This window comes from Notolabrus celidotus, chromosome 3 (genome assembly GCF_009762535.1).
Source record: "Notolabrus celidotus isolate fNotCel1 chromosome 3, fNotCel1.pri, whole genome shotgun sequence".
Classification (NCBI taxonomy): Eukaryota; Metazoa; Chordata; class Actinopteri; order Labriformes; family Labridae; genus Notolabrus; species Notolabrus celidotus.
In genome coordinates, this window is record NC_048274.1 from 39756460 (window position 1) to 39782880 (window position 26421).

The window sequence follows — 26421 nt, forward strand, 5'->3', positions numbered from 1 at the left end:
GGGGGTGAATTTTTTTCTAATGCGGCAATTTCAAAGATATTGAGATTACTAGTCTTCCAATGAGAGACACAGCTGACTGTGGGAACACTGCAGCTGTTGGCTAGGAGGCTCAAAGCCCGCCTCTTTACGTCACACTGGCTCGACAGAAGCAATATGGCTGCCGCAGCCGATTGGTCTCAAAACAGCTCTTCAGAAACAGATGGGTGACGTCACGGATACTACGTCCATATTTTATACAGTCTATGGTTCAAACGTACAAAAATGTAACCAAATGTACTTCTATGCAGTCTTGATTGAATTTATGCTTTGTGAAAATACAATGTTTTGAGATTTTTTAAGAAGTACTTTGAATACTTAAGTTTTTTTAAAAGCAAGTACTTCAGTACTTTAACTCAATTATAATTAGACAGAGCAACTTTCACTTGTATTGGAGTAAAGTTTGACCGGGAGGATCTTTACTTTGACTTGAGTAATGAAGCTGTGTACTTTGTCCAACACCGCTTAATTCTCCATATTCAATTTTGACATTTTTTCTCAAAGTGCATACGTGCTGCCAGCTGTGAGTGCTGGCCCTTGTACTCTTCTGTAGTTTTTGCACCTGGTCAGTATTTAATTCAGCCTGCAGTGTGAGCTGTGAGGGCTCCCATGATGTCTCTGAGTCAATGTGTCTAATCAAAGCAGGTCTGCTTTAGGTGCTTGTTTTTTTCATTGTCAGGCATTCTGTTGTTATTCTGATCCCCTCGACAAATTGAAATGTACAAACCCTTACAAAGTGTGCTTTATCAGAAGTATTTCTAAGAGAAAAATAGTTGAGGATGATAAATGATAAAAAGCCAGGTGTTCAGCATGCTCACAAAAAACACCACTGCACATACATTCCTCAGTAACCTCAGGAGCTTTTGTAACGCCTTGTACACACTGGCGAAGAGCTGCAGTGGAGAGGAGAGAATAAAGTGATGTAACACCCAGTCTCATTCACCAAACAACCAACAAAGTTCTCCCTAAACCCACTCACACAGTTTTCAAGACGTTTTCAGATATATTCTGTTATAAGAACAAAATCTACTGACACTCAGGAGCACTTGAGATTACAGTGGTAAATAAATAGTCATTTAGTTTTCCTTAAGTCTGCGCATTTAGACTTTCAAAAAGAATATGAAAATTCCCTGATTATGGAGCCCAGCCCGAGAGGTGGGGATGTCTCCGGAAAAAGAGATGCATTTTGGAAACATACGATTGGATTTGTTTGTCCTTTTTAAATGTTGTGCTCCATGTTTGTCTTATTATGACCCTGATGAAGGTTACCTCTGAGTTTTTTGACCCATCTTTGAAAGCTGAAACAGAACAGTTTGATCAATTATACTAATTAAAGTTTGGGCTGGCCCAGGCTTGGACCAGCTCTTAGTTATGCTGCTATAGGCTTAGACTGCCTGGGGAACTGACACACTGGGATCCCTCTACCTTATCCCCCCTATCACTCACTTTAACTCTCCCTGTCCCATTAAAGTTACTAACCATAGTCCTTTCTGGAGTCCCTGAGCTCCCTTGTGTCGTAGGTTCCTCTGAGTCACTGCTGTAGACGGCCTTCTGCTGTGAATGTTCCAGACTCCAGCTGATACGTACGTGCCAGCGCCTACAACTACTACTATCCGTCTCACCACTATCTTCTATCTCTCTCTTTTCATCTCCTCTATCTCTCTTTCCAACCCCAAACTCAGTCGAGGCAGATGGCTGTGTAACATGAGTTGCCGCTGTAACTTGCTTAATACTGCAAAGTGCTCTGCTCATGGTGGATTAAGATAAGACAAGACTGAGTCTTATCCTGCCTTTGTGTTGGGTCTCTGTCTCCACCCCCCTGTTAAAATGCCAGGTTTTGTGATGTAAAAAAATGAGACCAAGATAAATCATGTCAGAACTTTTTCCACCTTTAATGTGACCTATAACATGAGCAATTCAATTGAAATTTAAAAAAATCTTTTATGGGGAAGAATAAAAAAAAATACACTAAAATAATGTGGTTGCATAAGTGTACACATCCTCTTATAACTGGGGATGTGGCTGTGTTCAGAATTAACCAATCACATTCAAACTCATGACAAATAGTAGTCAGTGTACACCTTTCATAATTTAAAGTGACTTTGATTAATCCCAATAAAGATCAGCTGTTCTAGGTTTCATGACATGTCCTCAGTTCATCTTACAGCAAAAGCCATGGTCCACAGAGAGCTTCCACAGCAGCAGAGGGATCTCATTGTTGAAAGGTATCAGTCAGGAGAAGGGTACAAACATGTTCCAAGGCATTAGATATACCATGGACCACAGTGAAGACCGTCATCATCAAGTGGAGAAAATATGGAACAACAGTGACATTACCAAGAACTGGACATCCCTCCAAAACTGATGAAAAGACCAGAAGAAAACTGTTCAGGGAGGCTTCCAAGAGGTCTACAGCAACATTAAAGGAGCTGCAGGGATTTCTGACTAGTACTGTCTGTGTACTACATGTGACAACATCTCTCCTATTCTTCATATGTTTACTACATGTGACAACATCTCTCCTATTCTTCATGTGTTTACTACATGTGACAACATCTCTCCTATTCTTCATATGTTTACTACATGTGACAACATCTCTCCTATTCTTCATGTGTTTCTGCTATGGGTAGGGTGGAAAGAAGGAAGCCTTTTCTTATGAAGAAAAACATCCAAGCCCGGCAACATGTTTCAAAAACATTCATGAAGTCTCCCAAAAGCATCAAATGTTTTCTGGTCTGATCAAACCAAGGTTGAACTTTTTGGCCATAATTCCAAAAGGTATGTTTGTCATAAAAACAACACTGCACATCACATAAAGAACACCAGACCCACAGAGAAGCATGGTGGGGGCAGCATCATGCTTTGGGCCTGTTTTTCTTCAGCTGGAACCAGGGCCTTAGTCAAGGTGGAGGGAAGTATGAACAGTTACAAACACCAGTCAGTTTAACACAAACCTCCAGACCTCCGTTAGAAAGATGAAGATGAAGAGGAATTTCACCTGTCAACACGACAACAAACCAAAGCATACATCCAAATCAACAAAAGCATGGCTTCACCAGAAGAAGATTCAAGTTTTGGAATGGCCCAGCCAGAGTCCAGACCTGAATCCAGTTGAATATCTGTGGGGTGGTCTGAAGATGGCTGTGCACAGGAGATGCCCTCACTATCTGATGGATTTGGAGCTTTTTTATAAAGAAGAATGGGCAAATATCACCACGTCAAGATGTGCCATGCTAATAGACTCCTACAAAAAAAACATGTGCTGTGATACAATCAAAAGGTGCTTCAAACAATTATTAGTTAAAGGGTGTGTACACTTATGAAACCACATTATTATTTATTTTTTTTCTTCCCCCTAAAATATTTTTTTATTTTCAGTTGAATTGTTCATGTTATAGGTCACATTAAAGGTGGAAAAAGTTCTGACATGATTTATCTTGGTCTCATTTTTTTACATCACAAAACCTGGCATTTTAACAGGGGGGTGGAGACTTTTGATATCCACTGTAGAGTGGTCTAGACCTGCTCTGTTTGTAAAAGCATCTTGAGATAACGTTTGTTGTGATTTGGCGCTATACAAATAAAGATTGATTGATTGAAACATGAATCAGATGGATTCTGAAGGAGAGATTATTTAGAGTCATCTGTTTGGATATTTTCCTGACTTTGTGTATTGTTGACTGACTTTGGGTACTTCTGTGTAAAACACTATATTTATTTGTATTAAACTTGAGTAACTACAGGTATCTTATTGGCATCTAATCTTTATATGCTTCGTGAGAATCCCTAGCTGACAGTATGATTGCTTGACCCATGTTATTGTTGTGGGTTTGTATACAGGTTGTGTACTTGATATTTTCAGTGGTAACTGGAACGCAATGCTCACTTATACAATTATTTTAGTCTCTATGGAGATGGAACTTCTGTTATATATTTGTGAACGTGTGATGTGTGTGAATCAACTTCCTCTGTGAAAAAACTCTCCCTTGTAGGCCGCTTTTAAACGTATTTACAATATTGGCCGCATATTTTCAACATCAATCTAGCAGAGAAACGCACACTTAACCATTTCTACTGCTACAAAGAGCAACAGCAGTGTGTACCTGGCAGCTGGTGTTTGTGGAGAGCTCCGGTCCTTCCTCTCCTACTGGGACTCCTCTAATGGAACAGCTGGGGTCTCCATTTTCACCCTCCTCACTGGTCACATCCTGAGGAGCAGCACGCAACCTGCAGGTGGACTACACACACAAACACACACACAGTTGTAGTAAAGGTTTTAATGGTGTAAAGAAACAACAAAGTGTATGAAAAGGAAGTAGTCTCTGTTGGCACCAAGAGTTGTGCCTCAATCTATTTCTCTTCCTTTTCAGCCTGAGTCTGAGCAAGAAGAAATACTCCAAACAGAGGCCCGTGCATGCCATGAGATGACAGCGCTGAAGAAGCTGATCTTATCTTGACTTCCTGCTTTTTATTCCTCTGCCTTTTCTGCCTGTGCATGTATCATTTGTGCACCACACTATAAAAAACAACCTATAGATTCTACTTAATAAAAGTGAGGTAACAATTTGCACTCTATTTAATAGTGTAAATTTTACCTAGTTTTACCAAGTGAAGACTACCTTTATTCTACTATGATGAAATACTAAAAGTATTTTGGTAAAAGATACTCATATTTGTTTAATACATTTCACAACTTAAAAATAAGTTGACAACTCCCAGAGCTGGGATTGAACTGCCAACTTTCCACTCAGTTAACAACCAACTCTACCCACTGTGCTAAAGCCACCTTGGTCTTACAGCTAGATTACAGGTAATACTTGATTAGCAAACAAGTTAACAGTTAAGGCACTACGTTACTAAAACAATGTCTTTATTATGATTTACCACAACTGATGCCCCCCCCCCCCCCCCCCCCCCACTATTAGGCCAATGGTGGTCGGGCCCCTGCAGAGTGGCACCACCGCTGGGGGTGTCCTTTATTTTTCTGCTTGGAAGGTGGTCACCCTAATATCAATCCTACCTTCCACCACCATGCCAAACCACAACCAGAGAGTCCCACCAACCGAAACTCACCTCAGGAAAGCCGAAGTGATGACGCAGGCACACCCTTCAGTGCACACCCAATATCTTTGTGTAGATATTATTTAGTTTATTTGTGTAGAAATGTTTACTGTTAAAAAATAAGTAAAGAAGGTCAAATGTACCCATTATAATACTATTTATCTGCTGACCTACATTTTTTTGGGGTATAATTAGACAATTTGTAGGGATTATATTTACTACCCACAAAAATCCTTCACTACACAGGAGGGCATCAGGATAACAGAGAAAGGATGGAAGGGGGGAAGAAAGAAAAGTACCTTGTTGCTCCTGAGGGCCAGATCCTGAACCTGCTGACTTGATGGGTTGGCAGAGGGAGAGTTGAATGGGACATTATAGTCTTCATCAGGATACACAGGCACTGACAGTCTGTTATCAGACCATGTCCTTGTTGCAGACTACAAACCAGGAGGGGACAAAAAAGATATGAAAAGATGAGATAAGTAAGACCTACACAGCAGGACATTATTCTAACTCTATGAACAATATGCTTGGCTTTGTCTTTTGACCTTCCCCTTGGTGTATGTTTGGTTACCCTGGATGTGTCCAGGCTGTGGACACGGCCTGATGGGCTGTGGTGTGTGTGGTGCAGGTCCTGGATGTTGAGGCAGCAGTTGTGCTGGTGGCTGTTGGTGTTATCACTGCAGGACCGGGTCATGGTCTTCTGTGCTTGTTGAACCCTGAGCTGACTGAAACTCCTCTCCAGGTAATGCTCACATCTCTGCCGGCTGTGAGTACAAGCCTCCAGTCGACGCAACCCTGAAGCAGACAAAAAGGACAACATTTAGTGAAGGGAAGAAATAAAACACTGCTCAAATGATACATCCTCAGACCCCAGACCATCACCTCAGCGGTAAATGTGTGACTTGGACAGTCCTGTGCCGACTGAACCCCTGATTATGATAAAAGTAATGACAAGAAATTTTAACAGACTTTAGTCTTTAAGAATTCACAGACTTTTAGACTTTAATTCCCTAAAACTATTGTCAGGCACTCACCTCAGACCCTCGACAGATCGTAAAACTTCACTCTATCTAGCTAACGAATGTTAGCCCCAGCTTTTGTGAAGCAGACATTTCTACAATAATCTTGTCTGCATAGAAACGCCTAATGTAACAGTCTACTACTACTGCAACTATCCGTTTCATCACTTTCATCTCTCTCTCTCTTATTCTCCTTTTCCAACCCCAACTGGGTTGAGGCAGATGTCTGTCTAACATGAGTCTGGTTCTGCTGGAGGTTTCTGCCTGTTAAAGGAAGTTTTTCCTCGCCACTGTAACTAGCTAAATACTGTGAGGTGCAATGCTCATGGTGGATTAAGGTGAGATAAGATCCAGTCTTGTCAGTAAGAGGGGACTGGATTGTAGCCTGTCTTGGTGTTGGGTCTCTGTTCATAATTTGACATAGAGTGGTCTAGGCCTGCTCTGTTTGTGAAAGCGTCTTGAGATAACATTTGTTGTGATTTGGAGCTATACTAATAAAGATTGATTGATTGATTGATTGATTGATTGATTGATTGATTGATTGATTGGTTGGTTGGTTGATTGATTGATTGATTGATTGATTGATTGATTGATTGATTGATTGATTGATATAAATATGCACAAACAACACAGGTGCACAGTGATGCTATTAGTTCTGCAACACAGTTTAGGGTGCATTTAACCTTTCGTGTGTGTTTTGTGAATCAGACAATGCCCTTTGTCTCATTTGCACAGGTTTGGGGAGCTAAAAGTTGCACAATCCCTTTATGGATTTTGCCTTAAGCTGGTGACAAGATGTTTTTTCTCTGAGACAGCCCCTCTTACTGGTGGCGTTCCTCAGGGGTCTATTTTGGGCCCTATCCTGTTCTCTTTGTATATGCTTCCCCTGGGATCTATTTTCCAGAAAAATGGCGTCTCATTTCATTGTTTGCTGATGATGTGCAAATGTATTCCCTCCTCTGTAAAGAGCCTTGGTGTTTATTTCAACAGTGCCTTTAAATTTGAAAAACAAATCTCTTCTGTTGTTATGTCCAGCTTCTTCCAGCTGAGACTTATAGCTAAGGTAAAAGCCTATCTCCTGCCCAAAGACTTAGAGAGAGTGGTATTTGTCTTTATTACTTCTAGCCTTGATTATTGTAATTCCTTGTATGTGGGCCTAGACGTGTCGTCTATTCAGTGCCTGCAGCTCGCTCTAAACGCTGCTGCTTGCCTCCTGACTGGCAGGAAAAAGAGGGAGCACATCACACCTGTGCTGCATGCTCTCCACTAACTCCCAGTCCGTCACAACATTGATTTTAAAATTGCATTTTTAACATACAAGGCCCTAAATGGATTGGCACCACCCCACTTGGCCGATATCCTTTATGTTCACAACCCAGCTCGTGCACTGAGGTCAACAAACCAGCTGCTCCTGGATGTGCCTAAACCTGGTCTTAAAACCCGGGGAGACCGAGCCTTTGCAGCAGCGGCCCCCAAGCTCTGGAATGGCTTGCCACTCCAATTATGATCGGCCCCCATTGATGAATGTTTTAAATCTTTGTTGAAGACCCATCTCTTCTCTTTGGCCTTCTCCTCATGAGGAGGACATTAATATCCTGATATGTTGTGTTGTTTATTGTTGTCTTCATGTACCATTACTTTTTACCTTGTAAAGCACTTTGGCCAACACTGTTTGTTTTTAAATGTGCTATGTAAATAAAATTGACTTGACTTGGCATGGTTGTTTGTATCTGTGCATGTTTAAAGTTACTCACATTGTGTGCTGTCATCATTTATGTTAAGTTTGCAAACTAAAAGTTTGTGGATATTGCTTTGCAGTTATTCACAGAAGGCAACTTGCATAAAAACATCAAAGATTACATGATGTGACCAGTGGATCATAGATTTCCCCTGATGTTTCAGAACCTCACAATGTAAAGAAAAGTAGGCATAGCAATGTTTTTAAATCAATGAAAGTTGTTCAAAAGAAGGTGAAAGAAAGTAAAGATGTGTGCAAACCAATAGAAGTCAAGACAACATGCTTCATGAGAACAGTATCTGAAGATCAATCCCAACCATAACCATAAACAGGTACTGTATATGTAAGTGTGGAAAATGAATCAATATTTCACCATCAATACTCCACTGGCTCCTATCCTTTCTCAGCTTGCTGTTTTCCACTGCCTTAGTGATGGCATCGTTCAGCTGCTGCTCTGATACCTGTGACACACAGAGAGCAGGAGAGGTCAGGGTGATGAAAAGCAATGATGATCATGAAAGAGCACGACTAAAGGTCAAGAAGGAAAAAACGTCTAACACTGCTGTGACAAAGACAAGGTTTAATTCTAGCCTCAGAAGAATAGATTGTTTTCAGTAAGGTTGTTTGAGTTTCAGGAAATTTGTGAAACCCTGCAAACAAAGCTGAGAAAGCTTGAGAGAAGTCAAGAGTGTACAGGCACAGGAGGCTGTGGGAGCAACTGGAGCCTAGTCACGATCACACCTGAGAAAGGAAGCACTGGATGCCCAGTCCTTCTGCTTGTTGGTGTGTTAATAAAGGATGAATAGAGACAAAACAGCCTTGTCTCGTCACTATTGCAGTGGAAGGGATTGTCTTTCATTTTCAGGAACTGTCGGAGGCAGCATGGAAAAGATCATCATACAGATCTTTATCTGAGCTGGGCAGATGTGGGTCATAATCCACGGTGAGTAGGATGTTTCCACTAGCCTCTTTAAGGATGGGATCATGTGTTTTAGCCTGAAGCACGGCTCATCTGTCCATCCTCGAAGAATCAGAGACAAACAGCGTGGAAAGGGATGACTTGTAAGGTGATTGTAGGTGTGGCCTTTGGCAACATCTGGCAACGGTGGCTAAGGAAAACTTCCTCTTAACTGTCAGAAACCTCAGAGGGAACCAAACTCATGGTGACCAACCATCCGCTGCAAATGGACATGGGCTTAATGCGGTCCTCTCTCTCTCTCTCTCTCTCTCTCTCTCTCTCTCTCTCTCTCTCTCTCTCTCTCTCTCTCTCTCTCTCTTTTCTATTGAATACAGATGATGTAGGTTAGGGGAAGAGCATGCATGCAGCAGAGTCCCACAGTTGAACCCAAGAGTCAACATTAGCCAAATGCTTACTGCGGGGTCGGGATGCCGACTGATGATGATGTGGACCTGACCTGGTGTGCACTGGCTTAGGACTGTGTAGACGTCGTTCAGTGTCATGTTGTAAACCACAGTGCTGTTAATCTCCATGATCTCGTCCCCACACCTGAAGAGTGGAGGAAGAGTTATTCAAAAGTGGTTCAGAGAATTAGAACTCTGCTTCTTCTTCTCTTACATCATACCACACATTTGATCCTAACAGTCGTCCATTTACATAATGAATAATTCTCCTCACCTGAGTCGACCATCCATGTGTGCTACAGATCCAGGAGAGACGTTATGGATGTAGATACCGGGGCATCCGTCACCAGATGGAACGCAGCACAGTCCAATACCCAGACCCACTCCAGCCTCTGCAGCACACATGGACATACGCCTTTAATGAGATACTTTAAAAGAAACATCGTACATTAGAATTCACCATGCTGTGAGTCAAATGTGGCTCTGGTGAAAGTGAATGAGAGAGTAGCATGTCCAGACTGAGAGGAAAATATCATATGTGCATTTCCACTATTGATTGATTGTAAAGGAAAAAGCTATTTGTGACGTCATCCTCCGAAGCTGACCTTTCTGCAGGATGATCTCCATCATGATCTGGTCTCTGGGTTTCGTGAGTTGCCCCTCACTCTGTGTGTTACTGATGCTGTTGTTCAGGTAGTTGTAGTCTCTGATGTCAGCACTGACCCTTGTTGTGCCTGCAGTGGAGGTAAGGGAGCGTGACCTGCAGAGATGAGCCACCTGTGCCTGACCACACAGGGCCCCCACACGCAGACTGGTCCTCACCACCAGAGTCAGTAAGCCCTTTTTGATTTGCTGCACAAACACATAAAAAAAGATATTTGAAATCAATGCTAAATGTTTATCAGTACCAACTCCTCAGACTCATGAGCAACGGCAAACTAAAAACTCTGTGTCAAAATGTGTGAGTGAACATGGCATGGCGGGGTCCTCCTGCAAGTTATAGCTTTACTACAAACAATCATGCTGTTGTTAAAAACATATAGATAAATAGGTCCCAGTCAGGTCCCACCATCTCTGTTTTATTATTAATATCAGGATTAATGATTTGAGGATGATAATGTGGATGCCATACTTTGAACTTGTGCAGAGCCTCATCGTGAGAGAGACCATGAAGTGACTCTCCATTCAGCTCCAGGATCTCATCACCTGTCCAAACACACAAACCAAAGACCTCAATCATTTAAAAATGTTTGATTGGATTGGGTTGGATTCGTACAGAGCATCCCATACAAATTTACATTCAATATGCTTTGCAGGGGTAAAATCAAATCAAATTCAAAACAAGTTCTCAATAAAATATCAATAAAAAATGACTTCAGAAGGCTGATAGAAGGCTGTCTTTGTAATAGCTGAGATGTGATGCTGGGGGTTTAAATTTGCATCAGTTATGACACCCCGGTACCTGACATGCTGACTGTGCTGAAGAGGGAATAAGGTGAAATGGATATGAGCTCTTGTCTTTGTGGACCTGCAGTACAAAAAGTTTACTCTTTAAATAAAGGCCCGTCTCCATGCTTCATTAGACCAGTATTTTTAACCTTTTTATAATAATAATAATAATAATAATAATAATAATAATAATAATAATAATAATAATAATAATAATAATAATAATAATAATAATACCTATATTTGTATAGCACTTTTCGATACAAGCAACAAAGTGCTTCACAAAAACAATAAAAACACAAAACATGTCTTTAAAGTTTATGCCCAAAAAAACACTTTGAAATCAGATTCTGGTCTGCCTGAAAAACCCTCCTCTTCAGCCCTGCTCAGAACACTCTGTTTTCCCTCTGACCACGCCCCCTCAGGAAGTGGATGTGCCTCGGCTCTCCAGCACGTTGATCTAATGTTTACATGTTGGCTGAATATACACGGCTGCTCAGAGATCACGTTACTTCAACCCTCTGAATCTGATCCAGAGTCTGATCCTGAAGGAGAGGCGCCTGCAGCAGGACCTTTCTGAACCATTGGTCACAGATTTAGTGTTTCTGGTTGTTTTATTTGTCAGTATGTCGACGTGTGTCTTGGTATACAGCTACGAACATGTAGCTATGTGGCTATGCTAACTAGCGCTAGCACTTATCCATGATAAGTAAAAATCATCCACTAGATCTTCAAATCTGCAGACGTGGGGAGTAAAACCGACCATTGTGTTTATTAAGACAGCCTACAACTAGCATGCCTCCCTCCTAAGCTCCTTGTTAGCACACATGTGTGCAGGGAATGAAAAACAGAGGAGGGGTTGAGTTGTATTTTATACAGTCTATGGGCTGAACAAGCTCCGAGCTCTGACTCCCTGACAGACCGGATATTGTTGTGACGTAACAAAAACACTGAAGTCTGAAACGGCTGGTTTCACACACATTTACAGAAAGGTGGAGAAATCAGAACAGGGGCAGAATGGATTTTTTTCATTCTCGGGGGATTTGTAGACATGCCAGGGAAACATATCTCAGGTAGAGAACCATTAAAAAGTCAATTTTGCATGATATGTCACCTTTAAATTAAATTCACAAAATACAAGCTTTACTATAAAGGTGTGATAAAATGAGGGACTGACTCTGCGAGTCTGATTTCCTCTGGCAGGCTGTTCCACAGTCAGGGGGCTCTGACAGCAAAGGCCCTGTCCCCTTTAGTTTTTAGTCTAGACCGTGGAACAGCAAGCAGAGCGCTGCCAGAGGATCTCAGACTGCATCCTGGTTTATGGGGAGATAAGAGCTCAGAGATGTATTGAGGGGCGAGTCCGTGTTGTGCTTTAAAAGTGATTAAAAGTGTCTTAAAATCTATCCTAAAAACAACAGGGAGCCGGTGTAGGGATGCTAAAATCAGGCTGATGTGACGTGTTTTAGTTAAAAGCTGAGCTGCTGCGTTTTGAACTGTCTGAAGTCGGTGGATTGATTTTTGGTTGAGACAGGAGTATAGTGAGTTAGTCAAGGTGGGAGGAAATAAAAGCGTGAATGAGTTTTTCTACGTGTTTGGATGAAATAATGGACTTGACCTTCTAAACATTTCTGAGCTGATAAAAACAGGACAGGACAACTTTCTTGATCTGTGGTTCAAAGTTCAAGTCCTGGTCAAAAATGACTCCAAGATTCCTAGCTGATGTTTTTACAGGGATAGCTAAATGATCTAGGTTGCTAGGTTGGGCATGATGAGGGTTCTTTGTGCTGCTGGGCTAATAAGAATGATTTCTGATTTATTGTTATTGAGTAGAAGGAAGTTGTCTGCCATCCGTGATTTTATTTCTTCAAGACACTTGTGAAGGATTTCGATATTTGACCGGTCACCAGCTCTGATGGGGAGGTATATTTGCGTGTCGTCAGCATAAAAGTGGAAATATACATTATATTTCCGTATTATATTTCCAAGAGGGAGCATGTAAACTGAAAAACGTGTTGGGCCCAGAACTGCACCCTGGGGGACCCCATGATGCAAATTTGCCACTGATGACATGCAGTTTGCTGTTGACACGGCAAAACATCAGTTGTGCAAATAGGACCTGAACCTTTATCAGGCGGAAAGTGATAAAAAGCTGTAGTCATTTTAAATAATCCTGTGAGACTGCACTGCTTTGTCTTATGTTACTTTTGATTCAGTCGGAATGACTCTAAATGTTTCCATGAAGTGATGTACCTTAACTGTCCAGTTAATCCATTAAAAAAGTCAGAGTCACTCTGGTCAGTGATTCAGAGCTGTCTCAGTGGTTAGCAAAGAAAAGCACTCTGAAGAAAAATAGACCAATCACATTACTCCTACACTTGTCCTTAAGTTTCTCAGTGGGCCTTATGTCATCACTCACCTTCCTGCAGTCGTCCATCAGCAGCTGCTGCCCCCTCAGGAAAAATGGTTTTCACATATATCCCCATTGGTCCATAAAGGCTGTCACTCCCTCCTACGATGCTGAAACCAAGACCCTAGACACAGTGGGAGGACCAAAGTATTAATACTTTACCACAGACAACACATGTAATCAGAAAAACAGAAGACTGTCAGAGTTCATCACCGACCTGTGGTACTGTGGTTTATTTTCAAAAGAAGCTGATTTACTCAGACACACTCTGAATGAGGATTTTGAGGTTGTGATTAAATCTTATCAGTTTAATTCTGATTCAAGTATGACTAAGCACACCAGAACACAGCAAGAAGCTGAGTTATATCTCCAGTTATTTTAAATGCATTTTACTGCGGTCACCAGGACGTACAGTGACGAGGCAGTTTACAGCAAAGACCTGGAAGAAGAACCATCATCGAGACGTGACGCATAGCTGCAGCCCCGGCGTCTAAGCTGGGCTCAACACCTTCAGCCAATGGGTTCTTATTTCAGCTGCTAAACAGATCAGTTAGCATTAAGAAACGCCTGGGAGAGTTTGAAAGCATCATGAAGTGCACCATGGGTAATGCATTTTAGATAAAAAAGAGAAACTGGGACATGGTGGGGAAAGAAAGGGTTCTGGTAGTGGATGAGAAGTCCTAGGAGGTATGCCAAGGAGTGAAGTTTAGAAGTGTAGAGTACTGACCCGCTGAAAGCACTTGGGTAAGGTGTGATGTTCCTACCTTGCCGTGACCTTTCATCAGCACAATGTGACAGATAATGAAGGCTTGCACGTTGCTGCAGGAGTGTACCAGCTGGGCAGAGCTGAGGGAACGGGAGGAGCGCTGCAAAGGCTGGAGATGTCCCACACACACACAAACACACACACACACACACACACACACACACACACACACACACACACACACACACACACACACACACACACACACACACACACACACACACACTGTCAGTCAGCATCAGTCACATTTGATAAAGCCAGTAATCTTGTCTAATAGGAAAGATCTCTCTGCTCCCTCTCTGTAAACCATGAACTATTTTTCATGATTTGTGAGAAGCTCTCCTACAGGATGTGTTTTGTGTTGACTGTTAAGTTTGAACTGCAAACTGAAGAACTACATCAGACTAACAGCTGTTGATTTATTGCCTGTATCTGTGACTGGGTCAATCTTCTAAGGGTAAAAGCAAAATTCTTATTTTTTAAGCCTCTTCTCATCATAGCTTAGTTAACCACTAGAGGTCACTGCGATTCTTAATGGATGTGCACCTTCCTCTAGTACATCAGTATCAGTGTATCCAGTAAGTAAAGTCAATATGCTAAGGTGCAAAGTGCTGCTCAGTGTGAAATATGTAGCTACTGCTAGGGCTAGACAGGGAGAAACAAGAACATCATGCACTGCTCCTCAGCCCCCGAACAAGGAACCAAGAGCTCTGAAGAGATGTTCCAAAACCAAACTAAATACATACGCAGTATTTGTTTAAGTGAGGTTGAAAATGTTTTGGAAAAAAAAATCATATTTCAGTCACTGAAACTAACTAGCATATTTATTTCCACTGTATTACTGAAACATGGGTTCAATGCCTTGCTCAAGGGAACCCCAGCATTAACCTCCTCAGCAATCAGTCCATCCTCCATGCTTTGGTCTGTACTTGAAACAGCCAGCTGATGGTTTCCAAGCCAAGTCCCTGCAGACTGAGCTACTGCTGCTCTCGATGTAATCTAATGATAATCTCAGATAAATTCAGTACCTGTGTGGACGTGTGAGAAAACTCCAGCAGCTGCGACAGAGACTTCCTGTTTCCATAAAATCCAGTATTCACATGAGGGTGACTGGGACACAGCTCAGGGGTCTTCATGATGATGCTATCCAGATCCCCAATCCAGTACGGACGAACACCTGGTCACGCACGTCATCATCAGAAAAGAAAAGTCAATGGGCCTCATTCACTAAAAGTGCGTACGCACGAATATGTGCTTAAACTGATACAAACGTTTGAAGCACAGATCTGGGATTCATCAATATGTTCTTACTCGAATTTATTCTTACACTGCAAACAAAAATAGAACTTCCTCAGGGCGTACACACAAATGATGACGACCAACTTTCTCAGAAAATGTAAACATACTCTTTTTTGTAACTGTTGTTACCGTTTTGAATGTTTTGATGTTGGTGTTGTACTGTTTTGTTTGTGTCACCGCTGACTGAAAGACAAATTGCAAATTTATACAAATAATAAAGAAAACCTTGAACCTTGAACCTTGAACCTTTGAACTAAATGCATGACATATTCAAACTACTTTCAGTAAAAGAAAAAAGCCTTTAATAGAATTCAATAATAAAAACGGTGAATTGACTAAATGTATCAAATAAGCATGAAATTGACTCCTTTTCACCCTTATCATAATTAGAATATTGAATCTTAAATTAAATACTTTGTTTACAATTAAAAATATGATGACAATGTACGCATTAAAAAAATGTCGATCCCTCCCACCAACAGTGCCATGAATTAGCGCATCGGTTGCCAAAACCAGTTGATTAGTTGGAGCCTATTTAAGCCTTAATACATTTTTTATTTTGATGTGCTTGAAGACATTCATTTTAAACAGCAGCACTGTGGGGATGCGTTTGGAGGCAGGAGCTTTAAGACAGGGGTTCCCAAACTTTTCATCCCGCGAACCCCAAAATACAAGTGCCAAACCTTCATATGAGAATGTCATATAGGTATCTTTTTGCCAGCTGACTGTCATATAGTCATCTGGCAAAAAGAATAGCAGAAAACTCATCACATTTTCTATTTTCAAGGTTTTATTTTTAAGGTTAGCTTCTACCTTTTTTTAATATATTTTTACTATAATGGGTTAAATGTACTATTTTAGATAACTTAAAAAAAAACATCTCAGGACCCCCCATTTGTGTCTTGCGACCCCCCCAGGAGGTCCCGACCCCCACTTTGGGAACCCCTGATCAAAGAAATGGATGGCTTGTTGGTGAGCATATCTTATGTTATATTTATCATAAGTCTCTATCCTGTTTATGCTAAAATGTTATTGTTTATAGGTGACCGGGGATATGGCCTTATAACCTGGCTTATGACTTGCGAATCCTGAACCCCCAAGAGGTGCGCTATAACAACATCCATGCCCACACCCGTGCCGTAGTAGAGCACACATTTGGGCTGCTGAAGGCTCGTTTGATGTGTTTGGACACAGCTGGTGACAAGTTACTCTACGCCCCTGAGAAAGTGTGCAAGGTAAATGTGGCGTGCTGTGTTCATTAAATTAAATAAATGGGCATAAGGGGACGGTTTAAGATCATCACTTTATCCCTCATTTTGGGAACATATTCCTGATATGTTTAAAGGGAAGCACCTTCATTGTGAGGAGAATACAAAACCACACCTATCTGGGTAACATTTAATGTGCTTATGGAGTCCCTACATGAGCATTGTAATATCCTGACTGCAGTGAGTCTAAGAAGCTCCTAAACTTTATATCATCACAATCTTACAGTGCTATCTAAAGTCTTTTTAATTCAGCTGCACATGGTTGACACTGTGCGCACAGCCATTTACTCAATTAGGACCACATTTCCCTTGTGCGATATGACTTCCTGTTTCTGAAAACATATACATCTCTGACCTCACACCTCCCAGGAGACAATATTACAAACAACTTCCCCATCATCCTCTCTATCCTCTCACTACTCTAAAAGCTTTGGCCGACACGTGAACACATCTTGCTCCCACACTGAGCTGCAGTGGAATGAACGGTTCACATTTCTCATGAAGGATGATGAATCTGTGCTCAAGTCAAAGGGCTGTTTATTTTTCCCAACATGATCTTTTTAACCCTCCTGTTCCCCTCAAATGTACTAACATCTTTTATCCTTGGGGTCAATTTGACCCCAGCCATTTAAACCTCCAGAAACTGATTGTTACCCAGGTTTATGTGTCAGGTACTTTGTGTTTCTTTGTTGACTACCTAAAAAGCCTTTAAATCAAATATATTTCAACCTTAAACACAATTTAAACATTTAGAAGGACTTTATTTTTAAAACAGAACATCAAACTGCTGTGAGTTTGTCATGCTCTCATCGGCCCTGCCTTGTTTCTATGTTATCAAAACGTATGACACAGGTCACATCATTGAATGTCTTTAGAGACATGGTGGATGGAAATATTATATCTCAATCTGAAGGTTGAGGGAGGCTGTTTTAGGTCATAAAAATGTATGTTATAGTGACCTCAATATCAAAACAACCAAAACAAATGTGTGTAAAATGTTGATATTTCTTATGTTATATACAGCTAAAACAGCCTGGGGTCAAATTGACCCCAAGGAACACAGATGAGTAATGTCTTTTCACAGGAAATTGGAACATATCAACATTTTGATTTTATGTTTTCCCAGTTGTCCCCATTCAATTAGGAAAAGTCATGAAATATGAAGCCAAAAAATGATGTTAGTCATTATGGGGTCCAATTGACCCCAAAGGTAATAGGAGGGTTAAACGTTTACCCTTTTTCATGAAATGGTCAAAGTTTAGTCAGACTAATGTTCTTATTTAAATTGTAATGATTTTAACTGATTGAAATTGAATGGCAAATGATCAGAGCTCAATAAAAATGAATTGATGCATACTTGTTGGATTGGAACATGTTGTATCACCAGGCATCTCTACTGGTGGGCTCTGCTCAGTCTCCTCAGTTTCCCAGCACCTGTCCTCATTCACCTCTGGGATTGGTAACTACACATGAAGACATAAACACACACACACACACACACACACACACACACACACACACACACACACACACACACACACACACACACACACACACACACACACACACACACACACAAATCTAAAGTATACAGAGAATAATTGACATGGACAGTTCTTCCCCAAACAGTACTGTATGACATAAAGAACACGTTAAAACATGATGTAAAGTATCATAGTAGGTTGAGCAGTACTCTACTTCAGGATCAGTTTACCTTCAGGTGATTGTTGTTGGCCAAGAGTTCCTCATGGGTGTATCCAGACAAAGACAGAGGACCACGTGGGGAAAGGAGAGTCTGATGCTGTGGGCTTGAAGTCAGACTGTTCAAATGGAGATTGTCTTCACACGAGGAAGTGTCCTAGAAATCACAACACAAAAAGACAGAGAACTATTATCTGTGAACAACTAACTGTAAGTGCAGCATAGGTATGTCCCCTAAAAATTCTCTACTAGAATATCCTAGATACAATTCACATTTAATCTCTATTATAATTCTGCTTATGAATGAATGAGGCTTATATGTATACCAATGGAGTATATTCACTGCTATAGTGCAGTGTAGTGTAATGTGGTGTAGTTTAGTGTAGTAAAGTGCAGTACAGTATAGTATAGTACAGTATAGTGTAGCATAGTGTAGTAAAGTGCAGTACAGTATAGTAGTACTCGTACAGTACAGTACAATGTAGTATATTATAGCATAGCATAATATATTATGTTATAGTATAGCTGTACTATATAGTATAGTACAGCATAGTGTATTGTAGTATAGTGTAGTACAATAAAGAATAGTAAAATAGCACTGCATAGCGTAGTTTAGTGTAGTATACTTTAGTGTAGTATTCTTTAGTGTAGTATACTTTAGTGTAGTATACTTCAGTTTAGTATACTTTAGTTTAGTATACTTTAGTGTAGTATACTTTAGTTTAGTATACTTTAGTGTAGTATACTTTAGTTTAGTATACTTTAGTGTAGTATACTTTAGTGTAGTATACTTTAGTGTAGTATACTTTAGTGTAGTATACTTTAGTTTAGTATACTTTAGTGTAGTATACTTTAGTTTAGTATACTTTAGTGTAGTATACTTTAGTGTAGTATACTTTAGTGAAGTATACTTTAGTTTAGTATACTTTAGTTTAGTATACTTTAGTGTAGTATACTTTAGTGTAGTGTACTTTAGTTTAGTATACTTTAGTTTAGTATATTTAAGTGTAGTATACTTTAGTTTAGTATACTTTAGTTTAGTATACTTCAGTGTAGTATACTTTAGTGTAGTATACTTTAGTGTAGTATACTTTAGTGTAGTATACTTTAGTTTAGTATACTTTAGTTTAGTATACTTTAGTTTAGTATACTTCAGTGTAGTATACTTTTGTGTAGTATACTTTTGTGTAGTATACTTTAGTATAGCTTACTATGGTATAGTTTAGTAAAGTCATCTGACATTGGCTCTTGAGAGTCTAATTGATGAGTCACTGATCGCTGTGAATGGCCAACTGGTTTATCGGCTGTATTCACACAGAGGCTCACCAAGCTTCACATGCATCTTTTCAGTGCAGTGCATGTGTGAAAAGAGCCTCAGCAAACTGAACTGAACTGCACTTAGTGCAAATACAATAGATATCCTCATGAGACCCACATGAATGGAAAACTTAAGATCTAATTTGAGACCACCGTTTAAGGGGTTGGGCTTAGCACTGTTCGCCCAATGACAGCTTTTGAAGACAGTTCATCCCTCTGAATTATTGTGGAGTATGAGAGATTGTAACTTATTTGACTCATATAAGATACTCAAGTCATATCTGTAATCTTGTGTGAAGTATTTGACTGAATTTGTGATGTATAAACAAAGTAAAAAGGAGTTGTTTAATCACTAAGAGGAGCCATTGTAAAATAATACAGAAATGAAAGAATCTGCTAAGAAAGAATAGAAAACTCAGCAGAGCTTCTGCTGTTCACACTCTTTCCAACATGTCTTTTTTCCCTCTCTCTCTGTCATTCTGTTACTTGGGTTTCCACAGCCCCTCAAAGTGACTCACAAATACTCGGCAGGATGATGAGGCGTGCCTCAGCAACACCAAAATAATAAATACTGAGTCACAAAACGCACCTCATGTGTTGCCTTTTATGGCTAATTGGGAGCAATAAAAACACAGCATGCTGTGGGATAACGGACAGTTAGCCAGTGGTTACATCAGGTACAGTTTAAATCCAGAGGTGATCATGCCTTTTTGAACTAATTTATATAGTTTAGCAGTTTTATACATTCTGTTTGTGGGATTCTGCTGATATTTGTATGACCGTGCTCTCTGTCAGACACTTCTTGTTATTAAGGGTTTGTATGTATGCTCTGCAAGTTGTGCATGTATGCTTCAGAAGCATTTTGAACATGCTCTACAAATATTATCATTATTATTTCTCCAAAAGGTTGAACACAGTGTCAGCTAGAATGCACAAACATAAATATAAATATCCTATTTGTTTTTATGATCTAATAGAGCGTTGTCATTTACATCTTGTGGGTAGACTGAGGCACTTGGAAAATGTCCTGCCCACACAGAAACAGTGCAGACAGAGAACACTGTCCCGGCCTGCAGAGCCTGTAAAGTGTCTGAAACCAGGAATCACTTTATTAACCATACCTATCTATGTAGAGTGATGCCTATTTGTATCTTTATGTCATCACCTAATGATAAAGTAAGGCGTGATCTCCAATCACAGCTAAGTCGCTGTGATTCTTAAGAGCCCTACTGAGATCCCTTTGCATGCCATGGAAAGACAAGAAGGAAGAACAACCCCTGGATGCTGATAGAATCCATCAGTTGCTTATAGCATGTGAAAAAAAACTTCAGTGGTGGTCGTAGTTGTTTCCTTTTTTCAATGTCTCTTTGTTGGGAGAGTGCTCACTGTTTATGTGCCATGTCACATCGTGTTACATTCTGGAGAGGGTAACAGAAAGGTAACCTAAAAGTTTGCCTTCACCTTGGATTAGGGGTTTTGAGGGTGAGGCAGAGTGATAAAAGGTAAACCAGATAAAATACCTGTAAACATCTGTGTAGCTAATTTCAGTAATGCGTGAGGCCAAATGGATTGATGAGGAGACAAATTCTGGTGCAAGCAGAAAACAGAGGTTGGTACGACCATGACAAGGTTTGATTTTTATCGATAGGTCCTGATGATGCTTCACTGGCAAAGCGTGTAATTTGCAAAGAGGTGCTGGCTAATGAGCGTACGACACAAAGTTAGCTTTAGCGGCACATTGAGACCAAGCACGCAAGTTTGGTTATCAAGCCACAGGAGGTTTGGATGGGAAGTTAAGGGAAATGCAGTCACAGAGGAGCGATCGAGACAATTGCATCTGTAAATATAAAGGGAACTGAAGCATCAGAGTGACTTTACAACCAGCTAAAGAGAGAACTGTCCAAAATCAACATCTAAGATGCAGGCTTGATGTTCCTTCTAAAGTAGAGGTATGCACAATAAGAAGACAGCACTGGAAATGAGTTTGTTGCTGATGCAGAAATGGACAAAAATGACGATGATGTTGAGACAGTGTTATGAAAAGCAGCGGAGTGCAAAGTGCACAGAAGTGATTTTGTTTGGTGTCTGACTGTGCTTCTTGCCGTAATGTATTGAATTATTTGTAGATGATATTGATCTGTAAATATTTGCAGGTGATGTGAGAGAACGCTGAACTGAGGGGTATAAAAATGTTAAACACGATGTAAAGACAACAATGACGTTCAAACAAGAAGATCCAAGAAGATGTTTGAGGTCCGTTACCTCACAGTTAGCTTTCATGTGGATGCTCCTCAGTCTCTCCTCCACCACCAAAGCGCTGCCGTTTAGAAACTGTCCGTTAAAGGGTGCCAGCTTGTCTGGGCTCAGGAAGCTGCAGCCTCTGAGGAAACAAGCACACAAGGACGAGTGGAAACCAAAGTGACTCATTCAATAATAGAATAAATGACTGCTGTTTGGATTAGAAATAAGCTGTTCAAGCCAAAACTATGAAGAGTTGCAAAAGTCAAACATATTTATCTCCACCCAAATGGAGCCCTGTCCTCTGAAGACAGAACAGCCTCTGAGAGTGATGGCTAACTTTTTAGGTAACAGGTGCAACCAGCTGTTACCAAAAAAGGACTTCCTCTTTTGAACCTTCTATTCGTTTACAGCCACACTGCTTAAAAAGTGAGATTAGGATTAGCATTGAAGTAAGACACCTGAGAGCAGATATTAGCTGCACCTGCATGCAGATTTCTGTTTAAAGACGTCTTGAAGCTAACTTTTTGGTGATGTGTTCAAGGATTTCTTTGTGGTTCTTTTTAACTCTCCACACCTGTTTTCCCATGTACAGTCAAAGCCCACAGACGTGGTGCTGAAGACACTTGGACTACAAATGAAAACCAGCCCTGCAGGTTGAACCAGCTCTGCGTAAGTTCAAGCGTAGACTTGTTTGAACTTCATTTCTAGTTAGGATGGGGTTTAAAATCTACTAATGATTTAGGGGTTACACCCGGGGAGATAGTTTCAACATATATTTCTAAAATTAGACACATCCTGTCTCAGAGCAATGCAGAAAAACTAGTCCATGCATTTGTTACCTCCAGGTTAGATTATTGTAATTCCCTTTTATCAGGCTGCCCCAATAAGTCTCTAAAAACTCTTCAGCTAGTTCAAAACGCTGCAGCTCGAGCACTGACTAGAACCAGGAAGAGAGAGCACATCTCTCCAGTATTAGCTTCTCTACACTGACTCCCCATAAAATCTAGACTAGAATTCAAAATCCTTCTTCTGATCTACAAAGCTCTTAATGATCAGACACCTTCATATCTTAAAGAGCTCATAGTGTCCTATTACCCCTCTAGAACTCTACGCTCCCAACATGCAGACCTGCTGATCCTACCTAAAGTCTCTAAAAGTAGTGTGGGAGGTAGAACCTTCAGTTATCAGGCCCCTCTCCTTTGGAATCATCTACCAGTCAGGGTCCCGGAGGCAGACACCCTCTCTACTTTTAAGAGTAGGCTTCAAACTTTCCTTTTTGACAAAGCTTATAGTTAGAGCTGGATCAGGCTTGGACCGGCTTTTAGTTATGCTGCTATAGGCCTAGACTACCGGGGGAACTGGCACACTGACACACTGGGATCCTAGCTCACCCCCTTCCCCCCAACCCCTTCATCACTTACTTTAACTCTCCCTGTCCCATTAAAGTTACTAACCATAGACCTTTCTGGAGTCCCTGAGCTCCCTTGTCTCGTAGGTTCCTCTGAGCTGCCATAAACGTCTTCCTGCTGCAGACATTCTGGACTCCAGCTGATACGGACGTGCTTGACTCCAGCTGCAACAGCTTCTACTACTTGTCTCATCACTATCACTTCTCTCTTATCCTCCTCTATCCCTCTTTCCAGACCCAACTCGGTCGAGGCAGATGTCTAACATGAGTCTGGTTCTGCTCGAGGTTTCTGCCTGTTAAAGGAAGTTTTTCCTCTCCACTGTAACTAGCTAAATACTGCGAGGTGCAATGCTCATGGTGGATTAAGGTGGGGTCAGACTGAGTCTTATCCTGTCTTGGTGTTGGGTCTCTGTTCATAATTTGACATAGAGTGGTCTAGACCTGCTCTGTTTGTAAAAGAGTCTTGAGATAACGTTTGTTGTGATTTGGTGCTATACAAATAAAGATTGATTGATTGAGATTGAACATAGCATACATGACATCTTAAATCTTACACCTAGCTCTGAGCAGCTGAGTTTTACAGACTGTTCTCCTCGATAGATTACATCAATCCAAAATGAATGATGATCTATATCCCCTCCTTTGATTTTCCACGAGCCTCGATAATACGCTTCATTTGCAAAATAAGAGTGTACCGCCATACTTCTGTATGTTGTTGTGACCTTCAATGTCTCTAGTTATTTTACACTATATACTAATTATCCCATTACCATAATGCCTTGTCATATTTACATGCCTTTATGTCATTGTCAGCTGATTATAGAGCTTTAACAATAATTTAACCCACCGTCACAAGAACCCAACAATATGAACTTAGACCAAAGGGACTGAGGGAGTAAGAAGATTAAAGCGATAAAAGAAAAGACACAAGAAAAAGGAATTCTGAGCAGTAGAAAGGAATAAAGCAGTAAAAGAGTGGTAAAAGCAATGAAGTGATTGTGAGTTACACACAACTATTGTATTGTTTATTTACTGATACTTTATATTTTGCTCTGTTTTTGTTTATGTCCACTCTTTATCTCCCTTCACACTCACACTTGTCTCATGGACCCCTTGACAAAATAACAACCAAAAAAGTATCACTGTGTATATTTTTATGTATTATTATATGATTATTATTATTGTTGTTTAATTTCTTTATTTTACTTATACACATTTCGTTTTGTTTTTTATTTGAACTTTCTCTTTGTGTGTTTGTTTTTGTTTTTGTTTAGGGGGAAAGCTGACTGTCCAGTGTTGTGTCTCTATTTGTGCATTTGTACGTGAAATGTGAGTTTTTTTTAATGTAATTGTGAAAAAGCCAATAAACAAAGTTTAAAAAAGGAAAAGAAAAAAAGCAGTAAGGTGAAATAAAAGCAATTAAGAGAGATAGAATCATCAATATTGATGAAATATTAAAAGATAAAAGCGGTGAAAGAAATTAAAGCTCTATAAATAAAAGCTAAACGACAATAACAGAAAGTAAAGACATAAAAAGAGATAAAAGCAATATATGAAGATAAAGGAAATAGAATAAATAAATAAAGCAACCAAGATAGATAAAAACAATAAGTTAATTTGGTCTATAAAAGTCCATTTTTTCAATTGCTTTCTATCCTAATGGGTATTAGATGCTTTTCTTCACTGAGCCTGATAATAAAAAGGTATTTTTGTTAATACAGTAATACTCAGTTCTTCAAGCATGTTCCTGAGGACAAAGGAGGAAGAGTTAAGGTGTTTGCTGTGTTTCATTACTTGTGCAGGTTTGTTCCATTCCTTCCTGCCTCCTTGTGAGTGTCTCTGTACTCCGTCTGATCGCTGTTATCAGCCGTCTGTGGTCCACACACCTCCTCAGCAGGACCAGTGGCTACACACATCCTCCAGATACTGCTCTCCTACAGTGACACACACACACACACACACACACACACACACACACACACACACACACACACACACACACACACACACACACACACACACACACACACACACAAACACACAGTGCTTCAGAAAGGTGGCATACATCCAAGGAAAACAATGATTAGTAGTTAGAGTAAAACATCGACCCAGATCTGCACCACCATAAGCACAATGTCAGCCTCACACTTTTTTCAAAACAACACACACAGTGATTTACAGAACACTAATCACACTTGTATACATTAGACACAGAAGTATATCATGAGGTCACTTCCTGCACTGACTACCACATGACCACACCTGAGCCAATTGGTTTTTAAACTCAGCCATCTGGTTGTAGACACGATTGCTTACAGTTTTTTTACGATTGCTTAAACACGATTTTGAAAACAGGGCCCATTTTGTCAAAACACTACACACAGTTCACACGACCACACACACACAAGTAGCAGAACACCTAAGATCCTTTGCAAAATGAAACACTCTTATGAAAACTAAACACTCATTTACCAAAACCATATTTTGTTACCATATGAAACACACACGTTTCATATGACTGAATTCTGTTTGAAGCAGTCACACACTGCTGCTGCTAACCTAAAACACTTTAAATTCTACTTCTCAGTGATCAGAGTCCTGTAAGTGAAGTACACAGAGAAAGTGCAAATATACAATAAATTCACCAAACACTACACCAGACCAATGCTGCAGACTGATGAAAATATCATTTATTTCTCTCTATATACCCAAACATGTCAACATGGAGAATCACAACAAAACATGTCCCAGTTTTCATGCTGCTACAGTAGTGTGTGTAACACTGTAAACTCAGCAAATATTAGACAAACATCAAATACTGGATCTGGTTGAAGACAGGTGAACTCACATGCTGCATTTTTATAGTGTTTACTTTAATGGCTCATTAGTGAAGGAAGCATGGCACCTGATTGACATGCATTGTCTGTTATTGATGATTAGTATATGAAATGATGAGGAGCCAATGTGGATGAGCCTGCAGGCTGACTGACTTTCTGTTTGAGTTAAATGTAAGTAATTTGCACCTGCCATTTCACCTGTGATAATTCACTAGAAACTCACATGGCTCAGACCTAAATATCAAACTCAATATGGTGACAGTTTGAGGAAGGTATGAGTCTGACCTAGAACACTTATAAAGGTAAGGTTAGTGATGAGCAGCTGACAGTCCAACCATGCTGAACATTAGAGGAATGTGCTGAGAGACTGAGCTTCAGAATCAGAACAAACCCCATCTTTGTCTGAATGTTTGACATTCAGGCTGGCCACTAGTCTCACACCAACACAGAGCGTGTGCCTGTTATTACACTGAGACAGGAAAATGTTGACATGGAGCAAAGGGTGAGGG

At 40.3% G+C, this 26421-nt stretch overlaps 1 protein-coding gene across 1 annotated transcript in view; it reads right to left on the bottom strand.

The window, feature by feature from the left end:
* The window catches only part of il16 (interleukin 16), a 47946-nt gene that overhangs the window by 17833 nt on the left and 3692 nt on the right, over positions 1 to 26421 (bottom strand). The window contains exons 3-17 of the mRNA XM_034678963.1: positions 24870 to 25009; positions 21689 to 21806; positions 18123 to 18266; positions 17766 to 17871; positions 14870 to 15018; positions 13840 to 13950; positions 13085 to 13199; positions 10352 to 10425; positions 9825 to 10071; positions 9494 to 9611; positions 9232 to 9364; positions 8231 to 8318; positions 5672 to 5895; positions 5397 to 5534; positions 4140 to 4274 (exon numbers count right to left, since the gene is read on the bottom strand). Of these exons, the coding sequence (XP_034534854.1) occupies positions 4140 to 4274; positions 5397 to 5534; positions 5672 to 5895; positions 8231 to 8318; positions 9232 to 9364; positions 9494 to 9611; positions 9825 to 10071; positions 10352 to 10425; positions 13085 to 13199; positions 13840 to 13950; positions 14870 to 15018; positions 17766 to 17871; positions 18123 to 18266; positions 21689 to 21806; positions 24870 to 25009 (2040 nt within the window). The remainder of the gene's footprint in view (positions 1 to 4139; positions 4275 to 5396; positions 5535 to 5671; positions 5896 to 8230; positions 8319 to 9231; positions 9365 to 9493; positions 9612 to 9824; positions 10072 to 10351; positions 10426 to 13084; positions 13200 to 13839; positions 13951 to 14869; positions 15019 to 17765; positions 17872 to 18122; positions 18267 to 21688; positions 21807 to 24869; positions 25010 to 26421) is intronic.